Here is a 25,339-nt window from a genome sequence, read left to right on the forward strand (position 1 = left end):
CAAAGCTATTCAAATTAAAAATTACATAAAAAGGAAGTGCAGAAAAACAAATTCAACTACTGTTAGTGGGGGAAAACGAGAAAAAAAAATTGTGGCAGGGAATGCTGAAAACAGCATCAGCAATCCAAAGATTCCTTAATGATTACCTCAAGGACAGGTGGGATTTTCCTTAGTGTTTTAATGGTAACAGTATAAAGATACAGGAAAATCTTAAGAAAATACGTTAGTAACAAATGCAGGGAGACAGTTTCAACAGAATTATTCTAGCGAGGAGAGATATGAAGGCTGGCTAATATTTAGGAAAAGACCAGACATTTCTGCCCGGCATCTCTTTGAAAAACAGGGATAAATTGGAAAATATGTTCAAATGTAACAGTAACTGTCATAGGAGTGAGACAACCTCAGATGCATTCTGAACTTACTTCCAAAAGCAGGGATAATTTGCACATGATAAAGCCTACAGCTACAGCTGCAGATCTCAACAGGTATTTAGTAGAATGGCTTTGTACAAACCAGCTTATAATAGGTATAATCCAGTGGCAGCATCACTGCATGTACTGCATGCACTCAGCCATTCACCTGGCTTTTGAAAGTTATGGGAAGCTGGGATGAGTTTTTAGATAATTAACTTGATAACGCTATTCTAGCGTAATACCGATTTGCAGTGTAATCAAACCTATTTAGACACAAAACTGGTGCAAAAACCAAGGGAGGTCAGCATTTTGTGTCTATTTAGGACTTTTTCATTCTACTTAAAAAAAAAAAAAATTATTTCATTACTAGGATCTTCAGCACTGCTTTTTCAACAGAAACATATATGTTACAAAATGTTTACAAGCTGAGGAAATTACTTTTTTGTTTTCAGATGTCAATTACTATTTATTAAATGTTATGAAGTTGTTACAACACTAAATAAAACGAACTAGAATATCAAATAACTCATATTCATTAAATTGCTCAAATTTGGATTATAATTGCCTGAAGTTTCTGGGAAGGCTTATTTCAAGATCATTTTATTATTATTAAACTATTCTGCAATATTATCTTAAGTTTTCAAAAAGTTTGTAAAATCCTTGTGGAAAATATCATCTTGATAGAGATCTGGTACCTGGAGCTTTCAAAATAAGGGTCATGTCCTCAGGCTTTTTAGACTATTACCAATCCTGAAGCAGTGAAAAAAAGGTAACATCCTGTATCTCATTGCAAGTAGCTTCTTTTTTTAAGTAAATTTCTCCCTAAGCACTTAAAGCATCCAAAAAGATTGTCATGTTCTGATGAGAGAAGTTGAGCTATTAATTCTATTTTTAAGTATCTCAGAGGATGATTTGATTTTCTTGAAGATCAAGTTCATTATACATCAGTTGAGATAATCAGCTGAAGTAAATTAAGCCAATATACAGACATTAATCATTTTGGTTTAGTTCTGTAATTCTTTTAAAGATAAATATTCCCAAATATTTATTCCATACAGCACTTTTTTTTTTTTAAATTTAAATATGTTGAAAACTGGTAAAACTATTGAAAGGCATTCCAATGACTGTTCCTTACTGAAATACTTGGTTTTTTCAACATATCCACTTAGGCCGCTTGATACCAAAAGACTCTTGAATTGCACTTGTTCCTTTACATGTTTGTATTTGCCACAAGTTTTTTTAAAGCTCAGAAATTGCAGAAATGTTGAGGACTAAGTCAAACACTTTAGGAGTAAACGCTGAAAGGTAGTTTCACAAGTACATGCAGGCGTGCAAATAAATATACAAACACATATTCACACACGTATTGAAATAAACACACAAGCAATTAGACAAATATCCATAAACAGAAGGCGTGCAGTTAGACTCCTTTTGAGTCATACTACCTGGTCTGCATTAACGAAAGGAGAGACAAAACCAGACTGAAGAAAAGTCAAATGGAAAAATTATCTTGTATTTGCCTTATGTATAGCATGGAGACAGTTGAACACAACATAGTAAGGCTTGCAATTTTCCTGACTGATCAAGGCAAAGATGGCAATTGATTTTCTTAGATAAAAGATGTGAACACTTAATCACCATGGCATGTTTTCAAGTAATGAAATTACTAAAAAAACTGACATTCAAAAGGCCCAAAGGCCAACTACAGGGACATATAACTCACCTACTGCTATGCTTCAATTATTCCCAAAGACCAATACTGTTCTCTAAAAATATCCATTTGAAGTACATCCTGACAAGGATCCACAGAAAGGAGACATACAACCAAGATAGCAAGTAAATAAATTATTCATTTATTTCAACAAATACATATCCTGTTTAAAAAGAAATGCTATCTTTCGTTTTAGGCATTCCACAAAACATTTAAAATATAGTTATAAAGCAGTCTACTTGTAAGAAAGCTCCTATTCACCCAACACTTAATGCACATTCTAACCAATTGGTTACTGTGCATCAAGATAGCATGCCACTAGCATCTTCTCTCTCATGCTCAATAAATAAATACACCAAATGCAGCTCACCTTAAAGTAGGAAAATTTGGGAGCACCAAGCTCTCTCAGATAATGTTCTGCTTTCTGTCTAGTTTCTCATATTTGAATGAGAATATTCCAGCTTGTATACCTTCACTGAGTGGTACTGCACCCTAAGGTGACATCTTTCAGAGGAATGCATGCCTCTCCATTCAGAGGTTTTAGAATCATAACATTCTGCATTCTAACCAGTGCCTTGCAGGACACTGATTTAAATCCAATAGCATGGTATCACATTCTACTGGAATCATGTCTTCTACTGCAGAGTTTCAAATATCTTGGCTAGTCATCATTTTTTCAGGTAAGCATAACACATTCCAGGTTTTTAGTTTATCCCACAGGCAAAGGTTTTTTCCAAATTCCCTGAAGTTTCTCTATCTTCTCTATGACTCACTCAGAAAATTCTTGCTTAACAACTACAATTTTTTTACAGTACTCAGGGCAAGAAAGGGTACAGAGTTTTTCACCATGTGTCAGAAACAGTTCAACAAATGAGGGTTGAGTGTGTTCATGTGTGTGCAATGAAGAGGAAAGGCAAAAGAGGGAAGTCACCATCAGAGTTATCTTTTTCCCTAGAACATAAAATCTTGCTCAGTTTTTCATAATGAGCTCATTCAAAACACCAATTTACTAGAAGAAATCTTTCACTTTTTTTTTGTCAGAAGCTAGTAATAGCAACAGCAATAAATATTTTTATAAAAATATGGCAACACTTAGGCACATATAGCACTGCAGTAGTCCAGCCTGGAAACAACAAATGTTTGAATGGCAGGTGTATAGGTGCCACTGTCTAGCAGATTAGTATCTGCCCAAAGGATGGGTAGCATTAAGATACACCTATCATGAACTCTCAGACAAAATAAGGAAACCTGATCCCTGAAGCTAAACTATCAGAATATCATTAGTTCACCAAAGCTGCATACTTATTCACAGCAAATTAAAAGTAGTTTCAAATCTGTGTTTCCAGCCACCTGCTATAAATATAAGCGGCTCACAGCGCTGCAGATTGCATCTGCAACACACATAGCCTTGTGCAAGTTATATAAAGGATAACAGGGTTATGTCAGCAAACAGACACACTTGGCAGTCGGCCATAAATTAGCCAGTGCCTTCGAACACTAGAGTATCTGAAATCTGTTCAAGCATTGCACAAATGCTGATAATAGGCTAGGGACCCAATGAAAAACAGAGGTGATTCTGCATGGTGTATACAGACCTAATTTTTGAAAATAGAAAGCTCTGAAACATTTTGTAAGGTACTCTGTAATAAGTTGGACAATTTGTCACCCTCAGGCTCAGACTACGCATTTACTTGTGAAGTATACAAAAAAGAACACTTTTTTACTTGCCACATCTATTTCTCATGTGTATTTAGAGTAATATCCTGACATTGTCATGATTTTTTTTTTTTTTACTTGTTAGGTGAAGTAATAAAAAAAAAAGATAATTTACCAGTTAAGAGCTGACTGTTGCTAAATAAGCCCAGCTGATGGCTCTCTATTTCAAAAGGAGAGCTTTTATGTCAATTTCAGACTATTTTGCTTCTATTGGAGTATACATTTATTTCTTCATCAAAACAACCAATTGTCGGTATTTCAGATGCTGTCAATAACAGCCTAATATGTTTGGGAAAAGGACACTAAGAGTTCCAAAATGTTCTACAAGATTTACAACTTACAAGCTTGCCTTCCTTCCTAAGCCCTATCAAGACTGAAATCTAGATGCACACTAACAAGCAGGGTATAATACAAAAATACTGACAGTTTCAAGTTAATAAACTTCTCCACACATAACTGAAAACTCAGTCATAGATTTGTATTGTAAAAACTCATATTGATGCAAGAAAAGAAGAAAATCAAACAAAAACAAAAGCAACCCAGGTCCTAGATAGAGAGTTCAGAGTTAACCACTTTCACAGTAATTTTTGTCTTTGACGAAATAATAAGGAGGAATTAACTTGAATCCTTTTGACATCACTTTTTAACACGTTCCTAGCTTAACTGAATTTATAATGCCCACTTACTAAATTACTGAAAAGGAAAAGAAAAAAAGGAATTGTAATCAAAAGGTCTTTCCATTAATACAAAAATGCTAAGTAAAAAATTAATAAGATATGCAAAATATTTCATAATCTTCTAAAATTTTGCTTCAACATAACATTTACTGCCTTGAATACCTTACTGATTGGAGTAAGGCACATCAAATTGTTTGCACGAAGAGAGGATAGTTTATCATAATATACATTTGCTCCTCCACTTCATAAGGACATTGTACCTTAGTTGCATGTATACCAAACTACATAGAAGAAAATCTACTAATTCTGTGAAGACAGTGGAATCTTAAAAGAAAACCCATAAAATAATCCCCCTTATAGGCTGTTGCTTATCTTCTGAATGCTACATTTTACTCATGCACAAACAGAGGCAGCAGGAGTCATTGTCTGAGAGCATCTATCTGAAGGTACATGGGAGTAAAATGGTCCTTGCAATTTTTTTTAAGGCAAAACAGGTAGAGTCCTACCTAGCATTTGAAATACATAGTTGCATGCAACATACATGTTATGTTACCTGTAACAAAGTGGCACATGACAGGAGAACATATCCTACCACATCTGCAGGAAGAAAGTTAATTGCTCAGCATTTTTTGAAGACAAATCTATCCAATTCAGGCTGACTATTTAAGGACCCTTTGTACCCTTTGACTTGACATAATGTTCACACCTCTGTGTCAGGCTAGCACATCGGAAAGGAGGTACTGAAGATCTGGAAGCATGGTTCTATGCCCGGATAGCTAACATTGATAGGTATTTATAGTTCTTACGTATATTTGAACAAAATTTTGTTTCTAATATAATGATATATGGCACACTTATATTGCAGCTTAAAAAGCATAAATCTCTACCCATTTAACAGAAAGAGCCATTCAAACCAGGTAAACAGTTCCTTTAGTTAGGTTAAGGGTGGGGGTAGCCTTTATTCCATTGAACAAAAGGATCACTTTAGAAGGAGGGTTGTTGTGAAGATATCTCCACATAGACAGGCTGAAGCTGTGCCATACATTTCAGCACTACTGGCTGAAGCTGTGCCATATGTTTCAGCACCACCGCAGACAAAAGTTAGAATAAGAGCTAGCATAATAATCAATTGTGAGTACTGAAAACCATGGAAAGCTCTTAAGGCTAAATTTACACTTGAAAACTTTCAAATACAGTGTTACTGCATTCATATTGAAAAAGACTATATATATAGGGACTTCATCCACATGATACTAGGAGCTCAGCAGCTGGGCTGGAGCCTTGGTCCCTGCAGGATCTGGATCTGGTCAGCTATTACACTGAAGCATCAGATCTACTCTGAAACTAAACCAGAACACAGTATCATAAGGAAGTTTTTCTCTATAACAGCTGAAAGCCAGCATTTTCTGTAGAAGATCTGTACTCTCAATATGCAATAACCACTTTATTTAAAAACAAACAAACAAACAAACTTTAGTGTCTGCTAAGAGGGTGTTTGCCAAAACTCAGGCAAAAATCTTCTTGTAAGTGAAGAGTAGGTGTGCACTGTCCTGCCACTGCCTTGCCCCAGTTCCAGCACCATGGATGTCTGCAGACACTCCTTTTCTGCAGTTGTTGCTGATAAAGCAAGGTTCCTCCTGGGAATGGAGCTGCTTTTGGCAAACATGAGCTACCATCTTCTGAAGAGACAGCAGAGCAGTGAGAAGAAGGGCTTAGCATGTACATAGCCATTCAGAGTTATGTCAAAGTATCTAGATATTTTAAGCAGAAGGGTGGAATAGAAGATTAGTTCTGTGATATTTCTAACATAGGGTGAGTTACAATATTAGAAAAAGCTGTGGGCAGAAGTAAAACTGGATATTTAGAGAAAAATAAATTTGTATGAGCAGCAGATACAGAGCCTTCAAGTCAGCTGTTAGAGATTTTCAGTTTCTCTAGAAGTTTGGGATATAAATATTCGTCTATAAGTCCTCTGTTTAGCTATCAATTAACACATATTAAAATCTTACCTAGAACTAGTGTTACACTGTACATGCACATCATAAAGTAGCGTAAATTAATCTCATAGTCTGTTATTTGAAATTTCATCAATCTTTTGTGTAAGAAGATACACTTGTAGTGACACGTTTCAGATATTTCTATACATATAGCCATTTTCTGAACTCCCAAACTAATCCTCTCCTGTAATTATCTCCAAAATGTAATGACTGCACTGAGCCTTAGGATGACCTCAGAGATGTACTGAGGCACATGTGCAGCTAGTGAGGGCTGAGGTCCATGCACTTCTGTGAAGCCATGTCACACCTAGTCTGATTTTCTTCCCTTCCCCTAAGGCAAGATTCATCTTCAGAGCTGCCTCTGAGGGTACCTGATGCCTGTCATTCACCAGCAGATGTTGAGGGAAATGATCTGCATCACTGCCCTGTGCTTCCCAAGTATCTGCATAATGGTGCCCTGCTTCCTACAGAACTTAGCAGTGTTGTAGAAATAAAACATGGGCAGCATAATGAAGGAAATGAATGAGTGAAAGGCCCTAAATGACACTGTCAGAATCTAACACTAAAAACGTGTCATAAACATATGCTGCCATGAGAAATAGAGAAACATTTTTCTAATTATCATAGCTGCAAAACACTTTCATAAGAGATTGCAGGGAAATAAGACTTTCTACGTATAGCTGTGCCTTGATATATTTTGATTCACTGCTACCAAACAGTAACAGTTTGTTTGGCATCTAGAATACAAAATAATAAAAAGAAAGGTCATATTTTAAAAATTTCACTGCATGACAGTAAGTCACTGTATTTTTCCTAGATGCCTAGCTTTAATCATGTAAATCCCTTTACAAAGAGTTTCTTGAAGATTTTCATAAAGGCATTCAGCCACATAAGTAAGGGGAGACGGACTTCCAGCAGGATTCTGAGATCAACAACAGAATGATGTGCTTCACACTTAATCAATACAGACACTGTGAAACTTCATCTAAATAAATTCTTAAGTCTGATCCACTGCTAGAAGTACCAGCTTCTACACAAAAGCAGGCAACTTGTTTTTCCTGTTTTTCATATTTTTGCTTAAATGTTATATAAAGAATCAATCCATCTTAACATATTAAAAAATGCTTTTAATTTATATATGAGTATATATATATATGCACATACAAACCCTATATATTGACTACATGTTTGCAGAAATATACAGTACCATTGTTCTTAAGAATATTTACCAAGTACCATTAAGTCTGAAAAAAAGTTTTTTTTCTTCTTTCTGAAAAACAGTTTATAGATAAATGCCATTTTAATATTTTGTGGGCAGCTGATAAATATACTAACTTTTGGCATATTAGCTGTATATATCTATATGTATATATCTATGGACTTGAATATTTTTGTGTAAGAAGTATTTGCCAACACTGAAAAAGACGGAAATTTGTTATCCTTTTCCCCCCACAGAGATTAAAAAATAATAATCTGTTAAGGCCCTCTTTATTACCTGGGGGTTCACATAAACACTGAGGCCTTAAAGAAAATATGAACACTTTGAATGTCTCCAATTCTTTTTGAAAATGAGTCAGAGAGAGAGCAACATTTGACAAAGAAATGGCACTTCTGTGCCACTGTTATCAGGGCAGAAGGACAGAAGGTAGAACAGTACCGAGCAATTGATTCTACATTTGTTAACATAATTCCCAATGCATGACTAAGATTTTATGTGATTAAAAATTATCACTTGCTGAGGGAAATGTTGTCTGAAGTTAAGCTGTGCATCAATGTACAATATTTTCTCCATGCTTCCAAGTGTAGTTTTCTTCTGTTGCTAAAATATATTTTCCCTTGATTTTAAGAAAATAAACTTTTTCTACTGATTTTTTTTTACTATTCCTGTATCAGATTTGTAGATATGAGTAGCCCCAGAAATCGTCACACAACATTTTATCAATAATTAAAAAAAAAAACAAAAACAAAAGGATATCTCCTAAATCTCTGTGCAAAAAAAAAAAGAAAATCAATGCCAATCTGGATACATTCATAATTATCATAAGATATTAATAGTGGTTTACATTTGTCCCCTGTGAAAACATTCTGTCAGCATCTCGCACACAAGTCATAGGATAATGATTCAGAACTCCATTAAAAAAAGGCTAAGGATTCAGCTAGGGAAAGGAAAATATATTTTATCTTATCTTGAAATGCAATTTCTTAAGTCAACTCTAAAGTCTCATTTCTTGCTAGTAAGGAGAAAAATAGCACAGGGAAGCACATTTTCCATCTGTTGACTTTCTAATTTCCATCTCAAACAGTACTGAAAACAACCATCTTCAAAAAAAAAGACCTTTTTCTCATTTCTTACTTGTAGTATAGAGAAAGAAGACTGCCAACATCTTGCTCAAAAATACTCATACAATGCAGATGCTAAATGGAACGGACTTTCACAAAATTCCACATTAAAAATATCAGTACTTTTATATGCACAATATGTCTTTTTGTTTGTATTTTGCAAACTTATATTTTTGCATGCAAAAACTTGGTAATGTTAGAATAAGAAATGCATACATTAGGCACCTACCATTTTATATGTAAATATGTTTTGCATACTGCCAATTTTTTTTTTTTTTTAATACATTACAGGTTCTAGTGAAAAAAGAAGTTGCATGTAGTTTAGTTCTGTATCGTTCAGATACAACTTTCACGGCATATAATAGAGGATGAGTGCAATTGCTGCAGTGTGACGTTAACCAAAGTGAATGTCTGTAATATGCACAACAGTGTCACAAATGAAATGCCTCATTTTCTCAGGTACATACCGAAAATGGGTGAACACTTTCCAGACAGTTTACTTGCTACCTTGAATATTCACTAAGATGCCTTTCCTTCTAAATCTCCATGCAGATTAGCTCTAGCAGCTTATGCTCTGCACCGAATTTCATCTAATGCAAATGTACAAAACTTCTGCAGCCAAAACATGCTTCAAAACCTGAAAATCAGAATTAGAAGTTTAAAATCATAAATATGGAGACTGTAGATATATCCAGTTTTTTGAAGAACATCAGCTTAGACATGAAGTAGGACTGCTTGATGAATCTACTTATTACAGCAAAGATCCAGAAGACGGGTGCATTTCCTCTAAACTGGGTATAAACCTGAGATACGATTCTGAAACACTGCTATGTTTTCAAAATTGTATATTGTAATTGTATTCAAATATACAATTTGAAGGTGTGATTCCAGAAGTATTCTGCCAATGTTAAAACTCACAATTCAAAATAGAGAGAGAGTCCTTTCTTATATAAATGCTACAGGTTTTCATCACAGGAGTTAATATACGTTTTTCCTGAATCTTGGTCAATATTCAGCTTTCTTGCATTTAATTTCTTGTGTTTCTTGAAGGAGCGCCCAAAATACGGCCCAGCATGCACAACAGAAAAGGGAAGGTTAGAAGCATCACAGACCAGATGTAAAGGACTATAAATCTCTACAGGCAGCAGGGAGGCCTGGAAAGCCAGTGGGTATGAGCAGAGCAAAGCAGGGGCTGGAAGCCACCAGTCTTGCAAAGACACACTCCCACAGTCCCTCTGCTGCACAGAGCAGCCCTGCTCCTTCACAGGAGGATATATCCTGAAAGAGAGAGTTGATGGAATGATTCTGTTCACTTACTGGTCTCTGCTTATTTCATGACTGTAAAATTAATTTACAAAAATTTGAAAATGAGTAAAAGCTGTATCTTTCAACAATTGGCGTTTGAATGTTTTGTTCTAGAGTAGGGTTGCTGTAACAAATGAATGGCAATAAATGGTAAAATCCACAAGTAATTTATACTACATCCCTTAAAGAATTTTCAACAGCCTCAACCTTGTCTTATCTTGAAAAGTCTGTTGCATCAAAGTCTACAGGCTGAGCTATTCTTCACAAGCCTGATCCATCATAAAAATACCCATACAGAGCACCAACTCTGAGCATCTGAAATATGTATCTAAATTTTCTTTGAAACATTTTTAATTATGTGTGTGATAGGAAATCCTTTCTTTCTTCCAGCTGTGTCAGGCACTATGTGCCAGGTGATCTTTTCTGACAATGATTACAAGTGTCACAGTGTCACAGCAGACAGACCACAGTGATTCAAAGGCAAGGTCTGCATTCCTGGGCAAAGATGTATCTCTGTTTATCCAAAATTTTTACTAAAATTTCTGCCATAAATCTGCTCCATTTGCAAATTAAAAGAGCATTTGCCTACTCTTCTTGCTCAGCTGGGGATTTGGTAGCCTGGAAATCAGACTACCAGGGGTAGTTTATTTTCTTGCACCTGTGCTTGGCACTTGGAAATGAAGGATAGACCCCATACTACATGGCAATGGTAGCATTTCCAAAACATTTAATTTCTAGGAAAATTAAGGATACTTTTTCAATGCCCTGTGAATTACAGAAGAAACTTGTTTACGAGCAAAGAGACAGCTCTGTTTCCAGTAATTTCTTCATCAGAATCACACTGTGTCAAATGCCATTCAGGATGTTGGTGCCAGCCTGTTCTCATATCATTTCAGTGCTAAAAGAGCTAAACATGGGAATAAAGGACAGTTAGTACCACAGCAACTCCAGAAAGACATAAATGGTGCTGAGCAATCCCCTGGACACCATATCTTCCTTTCAGTCTTGTCCCTGTTCTTTCTCATATTCAGTAACTAATTCCAGGATCAGTTTCTGAGATTTTTTTTTTATAATTTATTTAAAATGGCTGTGCCAGTAAATATAGTATGATGGTGCTTTGGGAAAATAGGCCCAGAAAGCTTTTTCTATCTGCCTCATGTTATTTTCTTTTTGTCTCCCAGCAACTTGTTTATCTTTACTTTAAAAAAAACATATTTTTTTTTTGCTTGCTACCCTTCTCTAGTTTTTATTGTCTTCTTTTCTACCCGTGTTTTAAAACTTTCAGTTGCAACTTGGCTCGTCTGAGTCAATCTTTTCAGGCCCTAAGGAAAACTTATTTGAAAAAAATTTATGGAATAAATATCACTTGTTAAGCAAACCTGCTAGATTAGCCTTATGAAACTGTCCCCATCCTTCTCCAAAAACACGACACCTGGGATGTGGCTGCATCCTTGTTGCCATTGCAATGGCCAGGTTCTGCCCCAGAGCATTTCAGTACAGACAGGAACAGTGCTGCAGTGAAAGCTGTTGTAAGTGCACAGAATCACATAAACCAGGAGTACATCAGGACAGCCCAGAAACACATGCAAGCAATTACTTTTTCTTCTATGACTATGGAATTTGTTTCATTGTTTCCTTTGCTTGCTTCACCCTGCCTGAGCATCTGCCGCCAGGAACACTGCCTGTCTGGGGCTGTCCCAAGGCAGATCTACACTTTTCCCATTGCAAACATGAAGAAAATCTAATACTAATACCTTGTGTACTCACTTTAACTTCCTACAATAATTGAAGCCAATCTGGAGCTGATGTGCTAATGGAAATGTAGCTGGTGTGCTAATGGAAACAACATTTCTTGATAGGTTACAAGGCTGGGGGACAAAGGAGTGCCCAGTAGGCAGGATAAGTGCCTCACAACTGGCTGAAAAGAAAGATGTGGATTTTCCCTGAAGGTTCTGATTCATCCATGTGTTTTCTTTACAGAGGAAGATATTTAAATTGGACACATGGTACTCTTAAAATAACCATTATTTGAAGATACGAAAATTACAATCCAACTTCTAAGGGAAAACAAAGAAAGAATTCTGTCTGTAGTTTTGCCTCCTAAAAGGATTAGGTAAATTTATCTGTGGACTTTAAAACAGTATCAGTTTCATTTTAAAAAAGGATGTCATTCTCACTTAAACTATTGAAATCAAGATGAACAGTGGCCAAACTCTGTCCCTTACAAAACAACCTTAGCTGCACAAATTATACTATTTTGCAAATACCCCAGCTATTCTGCAGACCAGATATTTGCTTTCAGTGTTGGTTCTTTCACTATTGAAATCACCAGGTGCTTTTCTTTCTCTGAAAGGTGTGTAAAAGTAAAGAAATAATACTTGATTTATGTCGTTAGAGTAATATTGACTGTATGATTTCTTTTTGTAGGATTTGATTTAACTTCTGTGGGAAAGTCTCTTTTCAAATCAGTTCACACTACAACAAATCCAGATGTGGGAAGCTGTCCAGAATGGGATTCTGAACCGAATAATAGGCGTATTTTTCATAGTTCTAACAACAGCAAAGCAAATGTGAAGGACACTAACTGATTGCAAAATAATATAATATGTCGGCAGGATAAGACAACTGCTAAAACCAGTACTGTCTTTATCACATTTTTCCTCTTTCTCTCCTTAAAAAATTCATGCATGCAGCACTAACAGCCAAGATGACAAGCCAGTCTTATAAGTCTTTGAGCTCTGGCTAGTACTCTTTGGGTACCTACATAGAGGAGAGCAGAATCTCAAATAAAGGGTCTTTTTTCAGTACTATTATCACAATTTGCCTGACATATAAAATCCACATCTTAAGCATGTAAACTGTTTGGGACTATTTTCCTTGTTATTAGAATCACATGCACAAAATCCTACCAAGTAGGTTTTTACTCAGGGCATAAAATATCAGTGATAAACTACTAACACAACTGCAACTTGACTGATAGAAGCAGAATTCAAAAATAAAAAAAATTGAAAAGAAAAAAAAAACTTCATTAATTTTTTCATAAGAAAGAATGATAAAACTAGCATCAATTAGAAAGGAAACTAAAAATCCTTGCTGTAACATTAACGTTCTTAAAAATTAATAAAAAGGTAAAATGAAAATTGTAAATTTGGTTATAATTTTGACTTTATGTCTATTTAAAAGAGTAAGAGGAAACAATAAACCCTCTCCAATCTTTTTCTTATGGCACACGAAGTACCTTTCAAAAAGAAAAATGGAGGCTACCATGACAAAACCATGAAATACGGTATTTTACTGCTGCTGTAGGCCAGCAGCAAATCCAATTTTTGTTAGAAAAGATGGAAAAAAATGGCACGTTTGTCACAGTTTCTGCCATGTTAGCTCCATGTAAGATTATACTTTGCAGACTGGCTTAGCCACTAAAGAAGAAAGTGATGTTGTAATCTTGGTACCTACTCGCAGAGGACTGCTGAAATTATATTAGCCCTGCACATATGCTGAAGGGAATACTACAATGAAGTAGAAAAAGATGCAATAAATTCATAAAGCTCAGTAATTCACTTCATCCTTAAGCACATACTTTCAGCATAAGGAGTAGTTATTTCAGTGAGAATATTCTTTTAGGAATGTTCACCCATCCCAAGACACATAAGTGTTAAAATATTATAGAAATAATAATGTTAAAGAATAATACTTAGCCATTAACTGTAGCTACTTTGTCTTAATAAACTTATTTGCTTTTCACTGAAATATTATTTGCAAGGTTTGTGTAGCTTCTTTAAGATGAAGTCCTTTCTCCTTCCTCCCTATTAGATATTACCTTTGTAACTCCTTTTTTTCAATATAAGATTTACCCAAGCATTTTCTATGCCACTATCTTGTTTTCAAGGCTCTTTCAGAAATATTAAATATATAATTTTAACATTATATTTCAGTGTTTTGGCTCTATATAGTTTTGAACTGCTGAAAAATGGAATTTTAAACTCAGCACAGTTTTATTGCAATGCCTATCCACAAGTTATCTAAAGTCAGATGTATATTTGCCTCTTATCATGGTTGTTGATTATACTCCTAGTTCAATCAACTAAAATCTGGAAAATCTCTGCCATTACTCAGTTAAATGCATCAGTAGATATTTGTCACTGGAAATAAATAGATTTCAACTGTTGTTACATTTCAGAAGTTAACACTTTTTAATTTTATGTATTTGACTCTCTGGCAACATGAACATTTAAAGTCACTCTGTCAGTCTCCCTATGGGAAAAACAATAAGCTTATCAATTAGTTTCATCATTGCAAACTATTTTTTTTTTCCATTAATACATTATTTGTTAAACTGTTGAATGGTATTTTTAAGTACCAGTACCTTACCACTTTATGTCCCTGGTTTTGGCTATGGACAAAATCTGATTTGTTACACAAACGCTTGCTTTTTCTGTGAAGAAATTTTCTAGTGAAAGTAATGTACAAAAATTCAATGCGAAATCCATGGGAAGAAAAAAAATAAATGAATAGAGAATGTGCCAGTAGTCCAGTGGCAGAAAATAATTCCATTGCAGCAGACCATGTAAATCAGAACACAGTTCCTGTTTACCATAACTTTACACTCCTTTTCAAGAATTACCATTACACTGCACATTTACAAAATGGCTAAGGAAAAACAGGAATGAGCACTGCTAGAAAATGATTGGAGAAAACAGAAAAAGGCTATCCAGAAGAGTTGGAGAACAGAAACATATCAAAAGAGTGTCATGAAAGTGTTACATTTGTCATACACTGCACGTAGTAATTTATTTCTCTTACTTCAAGAGATTCCAACATGATTTACCTAGCTGCCCAGCACTGATTATTTACCCTGTCCCAGAGATTATTTTCACTGAATATGGAAAATGCAATCCAGTGCACATTTGCACAAAAAATGCTGGTTAACAACAAATCTAATTTTTGTCTTAACTAATTGCATATGGCTTTTGCTTCTGCAAAGCATACAACAATAATTAAACACAGTGCCTGTCTCCCAAATAGTCAGTACAGCCTTGAGGTATCCAAGGAATGCTTCCCTTCAGTGTACATTATCTATCTATTGATTTGATAGTCTGAATGCATAAAAGCCTTGGGAACTGACAGTGTTTAATGATGCAGGAACTGCACTTCTTATCTATATGAATGCTGCAGTTGCTGAGAGAAATTCTGAGATACTTAATGAACAGACAAATTATAGCTAAATGAGAACAGGTTTATTTTCATTCATACATTAACCATTGATATTATGGCAAAGAGTACAAAATGTAAAATATCACCCTGTTTTAATAGAAACAATACTTCATTAAAAATAGATTCTGTAAATTCTAATGAAAGGAAAATAAACACGAGTAGTGTAAGTTGTATAAAGTGCTAATGATTTATTTTGAAATTCTAATATTCATAATATTTAGAAATATACTTTCACATATTGGAAATCAGCTAATTGAAGTTCTTGTTCTAGTGTCCGTATTAGATAGAGGTTGATGATTAAATGAAAGTTTGCTCATATATAATTGTAACTTTCTTTTAAACTCAAAGTATAAATTCAACCAATGAAAATCACAGAAAATGAACAATGTGTTTGATTTCAGGTAAAACAAAAAAAAGCTGTGAATTCTCATAGTGACTGTCTTCCTACTTACAGTGCCCAAAGCAAAATAAATAAATCAGCTGAGTTTCCTGACCTAACCAGAGAATGTTAAACAATTTTCTTCCAACTAGAGTGTTTCTTGTGCAGAAGGGTCTCCAGAGTTACATCTAGCATTAATGGGACATTTTTATCAAGATGCTTCTCAAACAGTAAGAGAGAAGCATTTTATATCCCGAAGGGTAACACTGACTCTCTTTTTCTTTTGTAGTCGCAGTAAATGTCAGAATAGTCAGGAAGTGCTATTTTAGATTACCAGTCTCTGAATTGGCCTACTTATTTCATCTACTATTGCTTGCAAAACTTATAACTAGCAGAAACACATGAAAGCTGCTTCCCAGTGTTCCAAAGATTAAATATACATTTGATAATGACACTTGAGAAATATTGTTAAGAGTTCAGTAACTCTTGTAATTCACTTTTAAAGCATCCTGATACAAAATCATGCTTTGTATTGCAAACAAAACCTTTGTCCCCAAAATAAGGGGAGATTTAAAATAGGTCTGTAATCTTATTAACAGTCTGCTACAGTTAAACATCATGCAAAAGCCTCTCAGCAAAGAAGAGTGACTGAAGAATGAATTGCAGATGTTATTTTTACATTGATGCTAGAAGGCATAACCAGTATCATACCTGACTGCAAAACTATGCAGCACATAAGCTATTCTCAGAGGATCTATTTTAACAGATCATTTCAAAATACTTTCAAAGCATACCAAAATATTACCCTGGAAACTTGTGATTTGCTGCTATTGACATTCAGTATCAGTGAATTGAAGAGCAATAACATTAAATGTGGCTGAATTCTCATTATGTAAAACAAGCATTTTCCTGCTCTACCCACAACAGTATTTCTATTTGTGGAACATGATAAGAATTACAATCTGTGCCTTATACTTTCACATTAAAAGCACACATGCCTTTAAAGGTATTTTCAATCTGAAATATCGTGCAGGATAGATGGTTGTTCATACATCAGGGTGTATTTCTTTCCTACTGTAGATTGCACCAGATATGTTGGAAGCCCATGCATCCAAGATACATACAGTATGCTAGGTAACTCTGAAAACCTAAATTAGGAAGATGGGTGGGAACAACCAACACAATAGTAATAAAAATAGCCATTAGCTTAAAAACAATATTTTTACTCAGCTGCAGAATATTATCTGACAAGAAGTCTATTTGCAGGTTTGAGCTGGTATAAGTAATTAACACTGCTTTCCAACACTGCCTTTCTGCATTTACATACCATGCATTATGCACAAAAAAGGAGCATACAAATAGAGATCTTTTCTGCCCCTCTAGCCTGCCATCAAAACCAGCACAGAATTTTTCATTGATAAAAAGAAGAGAATGGAAGAAATCAGACCAACCTTCACCATGTACGTCACACCAGGTCCCAGGATCTTCTCACTCCAGTGCAGCCATCCTTGAGAGGGTTTATCGACAATGCTGCTCCTTTGATTCCAGTCTTCATCTCCGGGGCGCATTTCCTCTGACTGTGTTTTTCTCCCCATATTCATCTTGCTCAGGTCCTGCTGCAAACACGAAGTAGCAGAGACAAGGTTACATGTGTTGTCAAAAGCTTCTGCTGCTGAGCTGGAAGCACTCGAGCTTCCCTGTAACTTGGAGACTGCAAGCTCCTTCACTGCAGAGGACAGGTTTTTGATACCCAAAAGGCTGCCTGTATTAGAGAATTTCAAGTGGGACACTTTATGGATGAGGGTACACAGAGTGGTGGGTCCATCTTCTTGGTCCTTGCGGAGAACCTCTGGAGTGACCAGGTATGAAGGTGCTGCCGAAGTTGTAGCAACTGCTGAAACCTTGCTGTTCATGGACAAATTGTGAATAAGATCATCAACTGATGTCACTGAATCATTCCTGAAGCGGTTATACTTGGTACGTTGAAGCATGCCCTTCTATATATTTTCCTGCATATGTTCTGGCAAATCTGATGCCAATGCAGGAGATGCTTCTGCTAACATAGCAGGCGATTCATAGCAACACAGGCAGAGAACAAGATTTTGGGGTAAAAAAGCAAATAAAATGAGGAAGAACAAAAAAATTATATATTTAAGATATTTTTTTGTGGTTCCACGTTAAGATTAGGAGAAGAAACAGTTTTCTATAACAGAGATCCCAGTCCTGCTTAGAGCTGCCAACTTGCTCACAGCAAAAGCATGACTCACATAAACAAGAAGGACCCTTTTCAACAAAAGGCTCAGTGAGCACTGCAAATCACTTCCTGTAGCAAAAAAAAAAAAAAATCCACCCACTTACAGCACACTAGCACCAATCAATTCTCAAATTTCCTTATCCTCTCTCCTCAAACAGATATTTCCTTCTAACACTTTATTCCTCCCCCCCACCACTCCTTTTCATACCAAAGGCAATTACCTTTAAAAAGGAATTAACAGCCTTTATAAAACACTGTTTAACTGTTCTTTCACCTCACATATTTGTGAATCTATAAAGAAGATACAATTAGAAAGCAAATATCTGGATAATATATACACACATATATTCCCCTCTCTTTCCACCAGCAAAATACAGATACTTCAAGGGTTTTCAGAATACCTTTAAGCATTTCAAAAACAGATGATAGAAATAAAGAAAATACACTATTTTCACTCACAAAAAGCAGTCTAGCAGATTTTACAAGCTTTTGTGTCAATGCTATTTCTCACAGAAATTCTTACTTCCAGTTTTTCACAGAGAAAGCAATCCTTCTCCCCTACCTCACAGCAATCTTATGTTTTAATGCAGGATTATATAAAGTACCTATGTGTGAAGTAAGTATTTTTCTGACGTCCAGTAACAGGTGTAAGAGATGCTTTTTCTTTCACCACTGATATTCACTCCAAAGAAAAATGTGAAATAGATCTTCTATTCCCTAGAATATTTGCTACAATTCTGAAAAACTGAGAAGTGCAAGGGGAATAGTCAAAAGTCCATGCATCATCTCACTAATGTCCTGCAGTAGAAGGACAAGAATAAACCAATTCATATTAAGCACAAATATCAACCACAAGCACTTGATCTGGGGAGAAGAAAAACATGAAGAAATCAGATACTTCATTTTTCTCTCTTTTTTATTCTTTTTAAAATGCAAAGTGTATACAGCATTGTGAAATACAATGCTCATCACAAGCCATATGGCTCTTTTTTTAAACTGACCTTCTCTTCAAAACATCTTTTAGACATACAAAAATACAGTATATAGCATTCTTTTTTGAACAGACAAATAACTGCAGAAAATTTTAAAGGAAAAGTCCTGTGGTATTCCTTCCCTCTCCCTTAATAAAGGCTACAGTATTCGAATACAACAAAACAGATTAAACACAGTTACTTAATTAGTATATTTATGCCATTAAATTAAATCAGCACCTCTTATCCCCGCAGTGATGAATAATGGCAGTGTCTGTGTTCCTAGTGATCTGTGGAATAGCCTCTCACCATCACACTGCCAACCTGCTACAGCATCCTCAAAGCATTTGTTCCTTTCTTCATCCTCCTAGCATAGCAACAGCAAATATACATATCATAGCCTAATTTTACTTGACTCAACTGCCCAGAAAACCCTATCACTCACAAATGGCTCTCTTCATTAGAAGCAGCTAGCAAAACTGCAAAATATGAATGAGAGTGTGTGAATGGAAGAGCTGGCTAGCAACCTCACATTTCTGTGAATGAAGCAAGGCCTCACAGCCTCTACCAGGCAATCCCTTGGGTACTCACCAGGCCAGCCAATACCAGCCGGCTTTGATGACTCATTCAGCAAAGGCTTGCTAAATAGTGGAAGATCCCATTCTGAACACAGGTGGCATCTTTCCTGCAGTAGCACGAGAAAACAAAGCTGGTGTCAAGGGTGGGTGACAGCACATTGTAAAGCCACTATAGGGGAAAGGGTATAGCAGGAGAAATGCAAGGATTATGTGGGATAGAGGTGGCAGGGGAGGAAAAATGGGGAGCCAGGGCTGTGGTCTTCCCTGAGCTGTTGGTTTGGCTGATTCATTTGCATCCAGAGTGGGAACGTGAATGTGCATATTTTGTTTGATGTTTAACTGCTCTGCCTATGTGCCAGCAGATTCACAGATTTTACAGCTCTGCATTCATAAGTCTATAAGGAAAAAAAAAAAAAAAAAAAAAAACCTGCCTGAAAAGAAAAAAATAAAATAATAGCAGATATTTATTTGCACTATTAGCACATTATTTGAAAATGTTGTGATTACCAGGCCAGTGAGAGAGAAGCAGAGGGAAGAGGATTGATTCCACTTCCCAGACCCACAGAAGCAGGATGGAATTCTGACATTATCATAGAAATGCTATCTAGATCTCCAACAGACTCTGAACTCTCCTAAAAATATGACATTTAATGCTGTTGCAGAGCAGAGCAGTAGTAGCTACTGAATTCCCTAAGGGCTTGAAATTTGATCTGATAGGAAATGGTTTCCTTTGAAAATCTGTCCCAAAACTAGAAAAACTGAACATCTGAAAATTTAGTCTATAGTAATTCTTGTGACCAGAAAATGTAGAAAATTTTGCCCTACAGGCAGCACACCCAAAACTCACTCAAGCAAATAATAAAAGTAGGAAAACTTGTAGTGGCCTTAAAATGCCATTAGAATTAGAATTCAGTCACTTCTTCTGTATTGTCAGATCATTATAAGGTGTCTTCTGAACTACATGCCCATTGTTTTCACACATATAATACCATGCTAGCCTGCAACCTTTATTGTTATTATCATCATTACCAGAGCACTCTCAACAGTAAGGCATTCACTAAACTATTTCCCTCTAATCCTTCTGCAGCCAAGCTATGTCAGCTAGTAAAGTGAATACAAGTTAAAACATGAGCCTTTTTTGTTGAAGGGATGTGAGCCAGACACTGGCACCATGAGTAATAAATAGCCATAGAACAGTCAGTCCATTGTGGACTCAGTAATAAAATGGTAAGTGGAACTTCAGTGTTTATAAATGCAAAATAATACATAGCCCTAGCAATATACACATAATAAGGGGAAGTAGCCACCTCTGACCAAGTACAGCATTTCTTAGGAACTACCATTAATTTTGGTATCTCTGATTGCTCCTTCTTGCTTTGAACTTATCTCCATTGGCTTTTTATATGAATGCAGACAGTGTTTCACATTGTTATTTCTCTTTCCCTTTCAGATGGCTCTCAAGTGCTGTTCTCCTATTGTATCTTAATGACCTCTACAGCCTGTATTTCAGAAGCAACGAAGTTTTATTACTCACAGAGAGGGGGGGGGAAAAGATAATTGGGTCAAGATCAGAGAAAGGAAAGGAGAAAATTCATTTTTTTTTTTGTTTCTGTTGTTAGGATGAGGCTTGAAGGGATTACATTTCTCCAGATGCAAAGGTAGGAGGCACTGTTCATGCAGGAGATGTTGTGATCACCACAAAGGGAAGCGCAGGCAGAACCAGAGTGTTCCACCACTTTCTGATGGAAGCCCATTTGATAGCAAAGCAATGACTTCCAGTGAGTGACCCATATTTAAAGAAACGTTAATCATTTCAGAATGAGGAACAAAATCCTAGTACTGCATTGTGGTAAATATGTACAGTAAGCAGCCAAGTTGGGTGATGTTAAAATTGTGAGGAAAGGACATTTGCATTTCTGATGAGTGGTGAAAAAATTTATTTTGGACTAATTTTTAAAAATGATGTGCATGAAAAAGACATTGATTTTGGAGGAAACATACTCCAAGCTGATTTAGAGTTAGTTGTTACAAGAAACACTGAAAATGTCAAACAACTTTGAATACAATGTTGCCATGAGTTTTGATTGCAACACACAAAGCAGATATGAGTTCTACTGTAGCTGACCTTCCTCTTTACAAAAAGTCCTAAATAATCAATGCTGTTATGTTGCAGCATTAAATCATCAGCATATAAGATTATATTTTTTCTCCTTGTAATCTGGTAGGCACAAGGGTTAATGCTCTGTTTTAGTAAATCATTTTGCAGACTATTTAATATCACAAGTGATTGATTGCTCACATTAAAACATAGCATTTCAACAGTCCAATGGTTTCCAATGTTCTGTGAGGATACTTTATCTCCTGATTTGTTAATTGAGAGAAGAAAATACCAGCTTTCATCCTCTAGATATTTTCCGGAAACCTCTAACGGTATATTCATCAGGCTTTAAACAGCTTTATATATGTGAGGGAAGCTTAGATGACATGGTTATAGATAAGCAAGTAACATTACAACAAGCAGCAGAGCATTATAATCTAAACTTCTTAAGCAGGTATGTAGCTATTATAGTTAAAGAAATTATTCTACTTAATTTTTATATATCTTTTCTGTTTGAACATACTTAATACATCAGTTCCTGTCCTTACTATCTCTGGCATACCAGCACACAGAGGTCAGTTACATGCTCCTGTGATTTTAAGGGACACTTTCACAGAGCTGACAGGAATATCCAAAGGAACCAAAATCTCCATCAATGTCATTAAAAAGAGCCACGACTACTACAAAACAGTCTGCAGGAAAAGAATGAGGTTTATTGCAAAGTCTGCAGTTCTGCTTTAGAAAAGAAAAAAGAAAAAAGAAAAAAGGCAACAATAAAAACCTCCAATAACTATTTTAAAAAGTTCTAGTTGACTTATTTCAACAAAAACCTGCTCCAAATTGCCTTCCTTTCCTTTTCATTCTATCCTCTCACACAATTAGTTTTGCTGCTTCTATGGCAATCTTATTGCTAAGGGTTAGCTGTGTGAGTAAATTGAACATTATCTGCAGTTGTGCAAGTTATTTCTCTGGAAAACCATATTGTTGGAAATATAACTGTTTAAAAACAATGATTACTATTTACTAACATTCAACTTCTGCCTTAATTTGAAGTAGTCCAATGTAAATAAAGGTTAAAAGTATGCCAAAAATTTCTGTGCAAATGTGCAGGTTTGAAGCCAGAAGCTGATCCTAAACAGGATCGTTTCTGGTTGCTTGAAAATACTGGAACACTTCTGCCTCAAGACTCTTTCATTCTGTGAAATATGACATGGAATAGTTGGTAGAGAATGAAAATTGCAACTCTTCATGCTGCATCAGTGTGGCTCCTGTTGGCCTACTACTAAAAGCCAGAACACAGTGAAAGTTCAGTATGAATCTGAACTGGATCTGGATCTTACTACAGAATCTGACTGTGGCTCCATGGCTTCATGAGGCATGGAACTCCATCACAATATGCAAATTAGCAGTAGGTCAACCTTGTAACACTAAACCTGTTCTTAAGAACACAAATTTTTATAGTAAACTCTTATCTATGCTGTCATCTGAGGTGAGAATGGAAATCAGCTGCAGCAGTAGTGGATGTACCTTCTGAGCACACCTAAAGTGCAGCAGTATGGAAGGTGGACAATGTGGATTTATTCTCTCTGCCTCCCTCATCTCACTTGTACAAAGGACATTTCCACCCTCTCAACAGCCTTTAAGATCCACTGCTGCCAGTATTCATTTAAAAACTCACTTGTTTTACTTTCAGTTGAGCTACATTACTTTTTTGCTATTCATTTTTCTCTCTTTTTTTTTCCCCTTTTCTCTCTTGCTGTACTTTGGCTGCTTCACAGGAAATTTCTAGACAACCTCATGTGAGTGTTTTACATGAAGTGACGTACCTGAACAGCCTCCCTCCCTCATCTAACCAAGCTGGAGGCACAAGGAGCTGTGCAGAATCACTTCAGACCAATGTTCCTACAGAGTGACTGCAGGGACGCTGCTCCTGTAGGCACAGACTGATTTCAGGTGCTACACTTCAGTTGAAACACCACACCAAACTTGGAGCCTGTCTCCCAGAGAAAGACCACTCAGTCATGTCTTTTTCCACCTCCAAGAACTATTGCATGGCTAACAAACTGTGTGGTCCTGTGTAAGATAGCACGAGACCATAACTGCCTCTCTAATGCTGTGATGCTCCAGTAGACAAGAAATGATAGTTCTCTTTGGCATATCCACATTATCATTCAAGTATTTCTTCCTGCTGCTACAGGTGACACATGAATGAAAGATGAGAATAAGGACTGTATCGTGTACGAAGACATGAAAGCTGTTGTTCAAGTAAACTAAACCTGGAAGTTAGAAAGCAAGATGGCAGTTGTAACACTCAATTTGCTGATGCTAATGATGCAATCCATTTATGAAAAAGAGACAAATCAGAAAATTAGATAAACCTTTATCTGCCCAAGGCAGGATTTTTATTTTGAACAATTAGGAAGATTCATAGGAAAAAGTAAATAGCAACATCTTTTACAAACAAATGATGCAAGAACTCCTACTCATGAAGAATTATGTGAATATGGCACGTAGGCTCTAGTTCATTGCTGGGAAAAATGCAAAGCTAATGATAGTGATTGCTGAAAAAATACTGTTTTATAACTGAGAACTTGTACTATCAAATAGTGCTATTATATTATTTGAATCTGTTGTAATTTCCATAGAAATAAATAGGAGGCATTACATTCAGAGTGACTTACTTTTCACACATACAACATATAAAACAATCAGAAAGTAATAGCATAACTTACACAAAGGTCCTGACCCCAAAACTTTCTCTATATAAACGGGTCCTCATATTTGTCTGAAATTGTTGTTCAGTGAAAATCACACTGCTCTTTCTTTTATTTTTTGTATAAGTGGTAACAGCCTTGTCTTTGCTGGTAATTGTCCAGTAAAAACGATTAACTTTTTTAATACTGCATGTTCCCCTCCTCTTACCAAAAAGATACAATCAAAATGATAAGGACAGAAAAACAAGGAATAGTATAAAGGGGCGCCTTTACCTTGTATTTTATATACATCTGACCAAAATTCTGGAGGTTTGCATAGACATTTGGTGGCAGTTGCAAGAGCTGCTTAGCCTGCTTTCACACACCTTTCATTGACTTGTCACCACCTTTGCTCTGTTGGCATAAAACACACTCTATGGCACCTGTCTGAAGAATAACAGAAAAATACAGTTATTTTTTTCCAGACAGACAAGATCTAGACACTGTTTCACTAAACAAAAAATTGAACTGAGGGCAGAGCAAATCTAGGAATAAGTTATGGGTAGTGCAGAGATGAAATGTACTAATTGCACAGGCCAGGACAAATGCCTGATTATCTACTCTCACCCTGAGATACAATCCACCAGCTTGTGCCATTAAATTATACAGGTTTCCTTAGCAAATGAGAAGTTATACAGTGTGCTGTATATGCAGTGAAGATATCACTGATCACTGCTTTTACTGAAAGAATTCTAACAGTTCTGAAGCGGAGAATAACCAGCGGTGGAGGGTTACTGGCAGCAGCACTCATTCCAGCAAATTGAGAATGTGGGATACTTCTGCATTATTTGTACAAAGTGCTGGTATGAGACATTGTACCTTCTCACAATATTCTGCTTGTTATCTGGCCTGAAGTGATTATAAAGTTCTTTCTGGATACAGTAATGTAGAAGAGGAAGCCATAGAAACATGTATGTGTGCACACATGCACCT

The 25,339-nt window shown here is 36.0% G+C and overlaps 1 protein-coding gene and 1 long non-coding RNA gene across 2 annotated transcripts in view; both read right to left on the reverse strand.

The window, feature by feature from the left end:
- The window catches only part of SHC3 (SHC adaptor protein 3), a 58,188-nt gene extending 40,141 nt beyond the window's left edge, over window positions 1-18,047 (reverse strand). Inside the window, exon 1 of the mRNA XM_052701193.1 lies at window positions 17,204-18,047. Within this exon, the coding sequence (XP_052557153.1) occupies window positions 17,204-17,743 (540 nt within the window). The 5' untranslated portion in view covers window positions 17,744-18,047. The remainder of the gene's footprint in view (window positions 1-17,203) is intronic.
- LOC128089633 (uncharacterized) overlaps window positions 1-25,339 on the reverse strand; it is a 271,376-nt gene that overhangs the window by 40,141 nt on the left and 205,896 nt on the right. The window lies entirely within an intron of this gene.

Source organism: Tympanuchus pallidicinctus, unplaced genomic scaffold, assembly GCF_026119805.1.
Source record: "Tympanuchus pallidicinctus isolate F22 unplaced genomic scaffold, pur_lepc_1.0 scaffold4, whole genome shotgun sequence".
NCBI lineage: Eukaryota > Metazoa > Chordata > Aves > Galliformes > Phasianidae > Tympanuchus > Tympanuchus pallidicinctus.